The 10,172-nt window shown below is 41.5% G+C and overlaps 1 protein-coding gene and 1 long non-coding RNA gene across 4 annotated transcripts; one reads left to right on the forward strand and one right to left on the reverse strand.

Moving 5' to 3' along the window:
- Window positions 1–1,294: 1,294 nt before the first annotated feature.
- Window positions 1,295–4,280, forward strand: LOC122029707. Of its 3 annotated transcripts, XR_006125159.1 has the most exons (3): window positions 1,300–1,392; window positions 1,466–1,678; window positions 1,765–4,280. It is a non-coding gene; the product is annotated as an uncharacterized LOC122029707 (long non-coding RNA). The 3 variants fall into 3 exon arrangements; XR_006125158.1 differs by having other exon boundaries at window positions 1,295–1,392; window positions 1,496–4,280; XR_006125157.1 differs by having other exon boundaries at window positions 1,466–4,280.
- LOC122029705 (transcription factor NIGTH1-like) lies at window positions 3,282–5,111 on the reverse strand. The gene is made up of 5 exons (XM_042588802.1): window positions 4,786–5,111; window positions 4,463–4,680; window positions 3,975–4,371; window positions 3,803–3,879; window positions 3,282–3,692 (listed from the first exon to the last, which is right to left on the reverse strand). The coding sequence occupies exons 1-5, from the start codon at window positions 5,000–5,002 to the stop codon at window positions 3,447–3,449; spliced, it is 1,155 nt and encodes a 384-aa protein (XP_042444736.1). The 5' UTR covers window positions 5,003–5,111; the 3' UTR covers window positions 3,282–3,446.
- Window positions 5,112–10,172: the final 5,061 nt, after the last annotated feature.

Below are 10,172 nucleotides of genomic sequence, written 5' to 3' on the forward strand. Positions count from 1 at the left end.
CAAGTGAAGTTTGGTTAAATAATTGGAATGACAATGGGTAAGAGTTTAATAGTAAGATGGAATGAGAATAGAAATGAAAATGAAACTCACCTAGTTATATGACTTTGGTTGATTCCCATAAATCTGGAAATCATTTTCAAATTGTCATTACAAATTCACAATCCAAATAATATCTTTTAGTATCATTTCATTCTCTCACTCCCAAACCCATCAATCAAACATCACCTCAATTCTCAAGTTGTGAATTCTCCTCTTGAGTTCTCCACTCTCTCCTTTTTTTTTAAGAGTTTCAGGGTTTCAAAAATTCAACATGACTTAAAATTTTGGTGTGCTCTCATTTTGAGACATAGGCCGTTGTATCTTAGGAGACAATTGTCGATAAACCATGAACACTTGGGCAGGATAATATCATCTTAAAGAAAGAAGATCTAGTCTTCACCTCGACCTTAATTAATACTCTTATCTTTAGAGATAAGTTTATCCAAAGAGGATGTATCGATATCTAAAAGGATAACTCGACGACCGATGAGATTAAGTCAATAACGACGATACCTAGAAGGGTATGCCTATTACTCGAATGAGTGTTTTGATATCCAAATGGAGATGTCGAGAGTTTAAATGGAACAAGGTCCGTCGTACCAAACTCAACCAGTTAAAATTATCCATTCATCATCAAGATAACTAACCAGATCCAACGGTTAATTAAATCAACACCGCAAATCCATCTCTATATATAAAAATCCCAACAGCTTTGTAATGGCACACGATTCTGATACCTTTCAAACTTCGTAGGTGGCGCATAATTCACACGTTCATTCGCTTTCTTCACAGCTCGTGGGAACAGGTCTCACTCTACTATTGAGAGGCGGGCGCTGCGTGGATGCATGTTCATTGCTTATAGTGGAGGATGATGATCTGTGGATGAATTCAGCACCGCCAAAAAAATCTAAATATGTATAAACTTGATTATATTTGATGACCTGTCCATCTTCATCATTATTAATTTTTAAGATCCGTTGACCTCCTAGGATTCCTCTCGGTCGCACTTGAAATTAACACTTACACACTGATGAATCTAACAGTTTGATGCATTCATGTCGATTGTCGATCACACTTGTATTCAACCTCGTGCCGCCGTGCGCTTCGATCCCACTCCCACCCGGTGGAATGATACGAGTACGGAATACAGACAGGGAATCTGAAAGCTGGGGCGGGCATGGAAACAGCTGGACCAACGAAGCCACTCCCACGTATATAATTAGGTGACCGATTCTTTAAAGTCGCCTTTCCAGGTCGGCATCTGGAACCGACTCCAGCCCCATCGCTTACTCTTCTCTTGCTGAATTTGGCTAGAAAATCCAGCAGCAAGATTACGAACATCTAGGAAGAAAAGTATGCACTCTCTCTCTTTTTCATCGATTCCGTGTTGTGAATTCATTGCTTACGTTCACTTGATTTCTTCCAGGAATAAAGAAGTTGATTTCTGTATTTTTAGGCTAATTATTGCTGAGATTTTTCCTGGGGAAGGAAGTGAATTATGGGCCCGAAAGATTTGAGGCCCAAAGATACAATTCTTTACTTAGCCTCTCAACTAATGATGTGGGCCTCCAAACAAGCCCCTCGAGCCCATTCTCCTTTCTCTTTAGATTTTCTCTTCTACAGCGGGTTGAATTGAGTAGTGAGTTACATTGATCTTCATTTTGATTTCATTATTTTGATCATAAAATCTATAAATCTATTGATCCTGTCCGGAATTTGAGTCAGATGAAAACCGGATGAGTTGTTGTTGGCTTTGACGGAGGGGCGACTAAGACATCTTTCTCGTATGCGCTTCCAAAAATGGACTCCCACGTGGTGCTGATAGACGACGATTACTGAGCCGGTGGTACCTAAACTCTGCGCACACTCAGACAAGCACACGGGCGTTAGAGGCCAGAAACCAAGGAAAAAAATTCCCGTAGCAAGTCCTTCGATGCTCAAGTCAGGTACTTTTTCCCCAGAAGAATAATGTACGAAGGAGAAAGAAAGTAGAAGACAGGTGCGAATGTGCGAGAGAACGTACCTGCGTAAGGGAGATGACCTCCCTTTTTATATGACAGTGCGTACCTTCTGGAGTATGACTGATGTCAGAAAATAACGAGTGTCAGGACTTGTCGAGTGATGGAGGACACGTGGCATCCTCCGGTAGGCTGAAGGAAACTTCCATTCACATATGACCGCAAACCGTTGGCATATTATTTGACACGTCACAGTTATTCTCTAACAGTCAATTATGATTCCCTAACCCTGTTTGTCATGTAGTACCTTTTATCCCGACCGAGTATGAATAAGGTCGCTCGAGATGATCAATCGGGTATAACACCTGACCTAGACCTAGGGGGGACGTGAGTTGGGGAGAGATTGTCAAAGAGCCGACCGGAAGTTGACTGACAGAGAGTTGGCTTACTAAGAGAACTAGGCCCAGATACAACCAAGTTATGAGACTCGACCAGTCAGATCCAGGTCAAGTGTTATACCGACTGTCCACCGGGTGGCTAAGGTATCTCAGATCGAGAGTCCTGGCTTGCGAGAATCCGATCGGAAATCATGTTGCTGCCGTCGTCACACAATCCTACTTCCTCTTTCCATATCTGTTGATTACCCTGTCCCTTTAACTTCTGACTGTCACGTCTCATTAATTTTTGACTGTCACACCTCTTTAATTTTTGATTACTCAATCTTATCGGATCCCACTGTTATACATCGTATCACCTATATTTGATTAGATTTAAGCTGCAACCACGGCTGGATGCTAGAAATTTGAAGGGTAAGGGTGAATTTGATCTCAACCTAAGTGCCTTTCACCGTCTACAGATGGCGACGACGTGAACAAAAGAACCACGTGAACTGGTATGCAATTCATGCTTATCCACAGCGAGAATACGACAAGGCTCAACACATCAACTGTGGAATGAGGTTGTTTGATCAACAGCTGGAGATGCATTCAACAAAGCATAGTTGAAGACCAGACCATCAGGTACACGCTAAATCCATGAACTGGCTCACAACAGCAGGATCAAATAAATCTGCATTTCAAACAAAAGAATACCAAAAAGAAGCAAAAAAGAAGGGATAGCCCACTAGGCCAAGCTTCAGCAGAATTAAGGCTAATCATATCCAACACCAGTAGAACTACTCTTATGAGATGTTGAACATTTTCTTAGTTCACCTCAATTGATCCTACAATAAAAATAAAATGAAAGAAAAAATTGGTTGGAGAAATCTGCTCGCTCTCCAAGATCTCATCTGAGGAGCTCAAAGACTCCCCTACTCTGGGCATAAACTATTCCTTTGAATATGATCATACAACAACTCACAAAACATCTGATATCCTTGCATATATTCGAAGTTAAAAATATGCCGGTCTCTTCTCATGAACCTACAAAATTATAAATTTTCTTAACTTCTCATCTCCAGGTATAACTATCTGACTTCTCATCTTCTTCCCCGCAACTTTCTCCAGCAAAAGAGTGTGCTCTATTCGAAACGGCTAGCTGGAGGGGGCCTTGAGGAGAGCCAGATTGTGAGACACTTTGTTGAGGTGAAGAGGTGCAGTCCTCTTGGGGAACCCACATACCTCCCCCTAAAACAGCAACCGGTCGGCCACCGATAGAAGAAACTTTAGGCGCCTTTCGCGTGTGCAATCGGTACTTCTGAAATCAAAGATAGGAAGATCGTGTTAATGCTATACCACAATCATGAACCAACAAAAGATTAGTGATCAGGAATGCACAAGGCAGCAGATGTAGAATTTAGTGGGTACCTGCAGATGGCTTTTCACTTCATCGTTGGTGAGGCCATCCACCTTCATTAAGTCTCTTATCTGCTTCGGAGTCGCCACTGCATCGGAACCAATTGGAGATGAATCAGTGTGTATTGCTTCAAACCACCATTTACAGATATGAAAAACTACAAAGGTCAGAATTTGATCTCACCTTGAGCTCCACCAAGCTGTTGGAGAGCATTGACAAACCGGCTATGCAGCTCCTGTGGCCAACATCGCCGGACTTTCCTTGGCGGCGGCTGAAGCTGTAAGCTTAGGTGCGCGCCCACAGAAGCAGGGACCGACATCGGAGATCCAGCCACTCCCTCACATCCCGACCCACCGCTAGAATGCTCCTCGGCGGCAGATGAAAGCGAACAAGGTGAGTTCTTTGACGCAGTCGGCACAAGGGAGAGATCAGGAGACACCAACACCTGCTTCAGCTCCCCTTTGGATTTCATTGTAGGAGCTGATGTGCCATTAAAGGGCAAAAAGCTAGCCCCACGGGTAGTAGAGTTGAAGAACAAGCTCTGTCGTTCCTCGACCAGGCGATTTGATCTTCCATTTTTCTGTCGCCGGCACAAAAAATAAATTCGGTTTAGGGAGAAGAGAAATGAGGAATAAATAAAAACAAGAAGGGCTCAAATTTCTGCTCCGTACCTCTGTTGAATTTTTGTTGTCATCATCGTTCTTTTCTTCGCTGGAAGTATCACTCCACAACTGAACAGAACTCATCCAGTTCATCTTATCCTTGAAATCCGCTTCGTCCTCCCCTCTCTCTTCCTTGCACCGACTTCTAGTCGGAATAAATTCCTCGAACGGGCGCTCCGATCTCTCGCGCGACCATTGTTCCATCTCCATCTTCAGCCCTTCGATCACTGTATCACAAAATTATTCGCATAAAACAGCATAAAAATCACACCTTTAACCAAAACCCACGCCGAATCAAGAATCTCAAAAGAGAACGGAATAAAAAAAAAAACCTTCGGTGAGGAGAAGCATGCAGAGCGGGAGCTCGCGTTTGAAAGCCTCGGTCTTTGTCCTCTCCTCCTCTAGCATCCTCACGCACTCCTTCATCTTTGTCATCCGACCATCTCCGGCACCAAGCTCCGCCTCCGCCGCGTCGTTGAGGAACCCTCCGACTGTTCTCCTGGCAAAAGCGTTCAGATCCAGGACGATCTGCGTCGTCGTCGATCCCATCCTATCCTCAAAACCGCCCCGTCCCTCTCACTGCTCCTCGGTCTCTCTCTCTCTCTCTCTCCTTGATGCGAAGGAGGCCGGAAGCCGCAGAGAAGAGGACAGCGGAGACGTCCATTTTTATACGCAAGAATGGATAAGAGGACGAACGGGGCGACCCGGTTCAGTAAAACCGAGCAAGGGCAAAAAAGGCCGAGAAAATATTCGAATACGACTCATCGCGTACCGCATCATGCGGCGAGGCGACACGCCGAATTGGACCGGACGGAATCTTCGTCATATTTTCCGTTGGCTGGTGCTCATCGACCCACACACACCTTCTATATTTATATATATTCCGTTTAAATCTTTTGTTTAATTTTGGGATGGAATAAAGATTTGGAAAAGATCTCCCGCTAGGGTTTAGGTATCCACGTTCCAAATTGTTAATTTACTAACTCTTCATTCAAAACAAATAAATAAATAAATTACGATACTACGACAGTCATGGATTCTCCTTCTTCTCGGCACGTGGTGGACGAATCTGGTTATATATTTAAGTGAATTCATGTTACTCATTTATATATTTAATTAATTCAAATATAGCGAAGCCTAACCCTGTAAAAAACTTTAGACAGAGTTTAGTTTCTTTCTTTGCAACTTCCTACCACTGAGAAAGTTGTCCTTGGTGTCCTAAATCCGTGATTTCGTGTCCTACTCGTCGTTTGTGCAAAGGACCTCCGTCCGTTGGGTGGTTGACCAGAACCCACCTTTAAAAAAATCCTCCAGTGCTTTTAGTTGACTTTCATCGCATTGCAAGTGCTTGTTTGACCCCAGTGCGATTCGATATCTTATCGGTTGGAATTCTTCCAACCACGCGCCAAATAATTGTAAAATTAAATATCTATGTTCCGATCCGATCTGGGATCGCGATTTGACGGATCAACGGGGGATAATTGCTCAAGGAGAGATTATGAAAAAAAAACTCAAATGCACAGCCTAGTGTCACAGGGATAATTTCCATCTTAAAATTTATCTGTGCGGCAACCATATCTAACACTTGATATAGCCTACTAATACACCATCAAAATATAAGAGAATACATGAGATAAAGATATAAAACTAGCTACACGTGTAGAAAAAACTTCCAACCTTTTGAATTCATAATAAAAGATTACAAAATGGACTCTTGAGAGATTGCTAACACATTCTTCTCTGCTTAGTCATGGTCCAATATTACCTAATTATAATGTATAGGTAGAAGTTGGCTTGACAATTACAAGCGGTTGCATAGCAGTTTCACCTCACATATCATATGTCCTGACTATCTGTCCACATCACTTGTTGCTTTAGCACCATGCCAAACATCAGCCTGCACCTTTGTGTTGGCCCAGGCCTGGCTCTGCAAACTGGTTGCTTTGACACCATATCAAATGCAACCCGGCACGCCTGATGCATGGCCCAACTCTTGCACCACGGACTTAGGCGAAAATAGCCTTCTCGTTGTTACATCCCTCGTGTTGCATTGCATGTGCTCGTCGCATGCCATGCTCACCTTTTCTGCAAGCCTTACTTGGCTAAATGCTTAGATTCTGCATGTCCAATCTTTGCATCTGTTCGTCATCACCAAGTCAAGCAGGTCGACCTCCTGCTCGACTTGTTCTTGGACAGCCCGCACGCACTATCACAAATTCTATCGTTGCTTACCATGCCTTGCGCACATGCCCAATAAGTTGGATTAAAGGAGTAACGAGTCAATTATTATGCCTAGCCTTGCCAACGAGTTAAGGAGCCCCTCCAAAAGAAAAACTTGATGTCCTCGTTGACCAAAAGAAGAACTCGACGTCCTCGTCGAACGCTTCTATATGTATGCCTCAATTTGCTTTTCAAATTGCCAAAGTGTAACATCTCTTTCCCAAGTAGTCTCCGATTTAGGTTTTCCCTTCTAAAGAACCAAGAAGTCTGTCTTTGTATTTTTCTTACTCATTCCGAATGTTCTGTGGTCCAAGATCTGCCCAACATCATCGGTGAATTAATTTCTCACAACTGGTGGAGCTCTCTTGGTACTGTTTCTTGATGGATATGTTTCATCTACATGAAATTTCTTCAAGAAACTTACATGAAATGTAGGATGTACCTTTAACCTTTTAGGTAAATTCAACCTATAAGCTACATTACCCACTTTCTCCACGATCTCGAAGAGTCAGTCATACTTGGCAATTAGTCCTCGATGAGTATTTTTGCTACTAATTCTCTTCTAGATTTGAAGAGTGAGTTTCAACAACACTTTGTCCTCAATAGAGAATTCTAAGGGTCTTCGCCTCTGATTAGCATATTTTTTTCATTCTCTTGTAACTTTTTTCAAACTGTCTTGGCCTTCCTCAAGCAACTCTTGCTTTTCCTTTGCATATCTATATGTTGCAGGGCATTTCCCTCCATATTTTTGCTTGGCTATCTCCGTAGGAGTTGTTGGCTGCTCTCCCAACACCATCTCAGAGGGACTTCTTTTCGTGGCTGAAGACTTATGCAAATTGTAGCAGAATTATGCACTGTCTAGAAACTCTTACCAATTTTTCTGACTTGCTGTAATATAATGGCGCAAGTACTCTTCAAGTACATGATTAATTCTTTCTATCTGTCCATCAATTTGCGGATGGTTAGCGATAGAGAATTTGAGATCGGTTCTCATCATATTGAACAAGGAAGTCCAAAATCTCATATCCCTATCACTCACAATATCATTAGGCAAACAAAAAAACTTTACCATGTTGCAATAGAATATTTCAGCAACAACGTTAGAAGGGCAAGCCGAAGGAGCAACAATAAATACTATATATTTAGAGAATCTATCCACCACTGCCATGATGGAAGACATGCATCAACCTTTGGGAACTCGCTAATAAAGTCCATAGAAATTGAAACCTAAGGGTTTTTTTTGAAATAGGCAACGGTTGGAGTAATCCCGCTTCCTTCTTTCACTCAATCTTGTCTTCTTGATACACTAGACAAGTTTTCATATAAGCTTCCACGTCATTTTCCATCTTATGCCAAATGTAAGAATGGGCCCAAAGAACAAACATCCTTTCAACACCGAGATGACCAACCCATTATAGATCATGAGTTTCCTTTAGCAACTCTCTCCATAGACTGTCCACTGTAGGTATAAAGATTTCCCCCTTTGTAAATCAGGAGATCATCCTCGATCCATTACCACCATATTGTCCCATCTTTTACTTGCTACACAAACTTCCCATAAGATATATCATTTGCATAGACTTTATCCTTTTAGCATATCTGATTCTACTCTTGTGATAGAGTAGAAAGTGGGGAAAACTTCTTTCCGACTCAATACATCTGCAACTTGATTATACCTATCAAGTTTGTGCTCCCACACAGTTATATTCTGCCAAAACACTTGCCAACAAGTCTGTTTAGGGGATAACTTCTTTTGAGTGGCAAAGAAAGTGTCAACCACATTATTAGTTCTCATAAAAAAATTTTGTTCTCAACAAGTAAACTCTCCAAACCTGTAAGAAATGAACAACAACAACCATCTCTTTTTCATGTGCAGAATATTTCTGTTCAACTGAATTGAGTTTTGTTCTTTCAAAGGCAACTGGATGGTCTTTTTGCACCACACCACCAATTGCTTTATTCGAAGCATCAGTATGTACTTTAAAAGGCAACTTGGCAAATGCAACACTAGCTCAGATGCTATAGCCGCCTTTAATTTCTCAAAAGATTCTTTGCATGCATCTGACTATTTCCACCACACATTCTTCTTCAGTAAGTCTGTCAATGGGGCAACCTTCTTTGAATAACCAACAATGAATTTACAATAGTAGTTTACTGAGTCCAAGAATGATCGTAGTTCATAAACTATTAAAGGAGGTTGCCAATCAACAATAGCATGCACCTTCTTTGGATCCATCTGAACAGGGAAATTGCTGACTATATTTCTCAAGAACATTATTTCTTGGCTAACAAACTCACAATTTTTCCACTTTACATAGAGTTGATACTTCCTCAGCCGATCTAGCACCATCTTCAAGTGCTCCAAGTGCTCTTCCAGCGACTTGCTATAAATTACAATATCATCCAAATAAACTACAACAAAATTGTCAAGGAAGTCATACTACACCTTATTTATTAAATTCCAAAAGGTAACAGGAGCGTTTGTCAAACTAAATGGCATGACAAGAAACTCATAGGAACTATAACGAGTCACACATGTTGTTTTTGCTTCATCACTTTCCGCAATTCTTACTTGCCAATAGCCTGATCGCAAGTTTTGTGAACCATGTTCCCGTACTTAATCTGTCCGATAGATCATGCACCAAAGGAACAGGGTACTTATTCTTTACCGTCACTTTGTTCAATGCCCGATAATCCACATACATCCTTAAGCAACCATCTTGCTTGTTTTAAACAACAATGGAACGCCAAATGGAGTCTTGGATGGTCAGACATACCCTATCTCCAATAATTTGTTTAATTGTTTGCGTAATTCAGTAAGTTCAAAAGGAGACACGGTATAGGAGACTTGCAGGAGGGACAACACCAAGAACAATTCGATTTTGTGGTCGACATTTCTCCTTGTTGGCAAGTGTTTCTGCAACTCCACTGGCATCCCATCTTCAAACTTAATCATAATGTCTTTGACATCAACAGGCAACTCGACCTTCTTGTCAGGTTTGATGTCGATTAAGGTAGCCAAGTAAATTGTTTTACTCCACTTTAAGTCTTTCTCTAGTGACACAACAGATATGATGTTTGTCTTCCGCTTGTTCTGACCCTTGTCATAAGGATACACACAATGAACAAAGCAAGAACTTAACTTATGCATCACCATTTCTCCGTCCAAGTGAGGCATAGGCATTGTTTTTATTTTTCGCAAGAAATCAATACCCATGATTATTTAAAAATCCTTAAGTGAAATCACCATCATATTTGCCTTTCCAACCCAAGTGTCAATAGTTAAAGAAACATTATAAGTCATGCATACAATCGTCTACATCTTGGCATTCACCGATTTGATATATCTTGGGCATTTGCATATTGACAACCCATAATTTTTCACCAATTTGGCCGACACAAAGGTATGAATAGCCCTTGTGTCAACTATAGCATTCACACTTTTCCCATTCATTTCCACATAAATGTGTAACAGTAGAGAATACGTCTGAAGGAGATT

This window comes from Zingiber officinale, chromosome 10B (assembly GCF_018446385.1).
Source record: "Zingiber officinale cultivar Zhangliang chromosome 10B, Zo_v1.1, whole genome shotgun sequence".
NCBI classification, from domain to species: domain Eukaryota; kingdom Viridiplantae; phylum Streptophyta; class Magnoliopsida; order Zingiberales; family Zingiberaceae; genus Zingiber; species Zingiber officinale.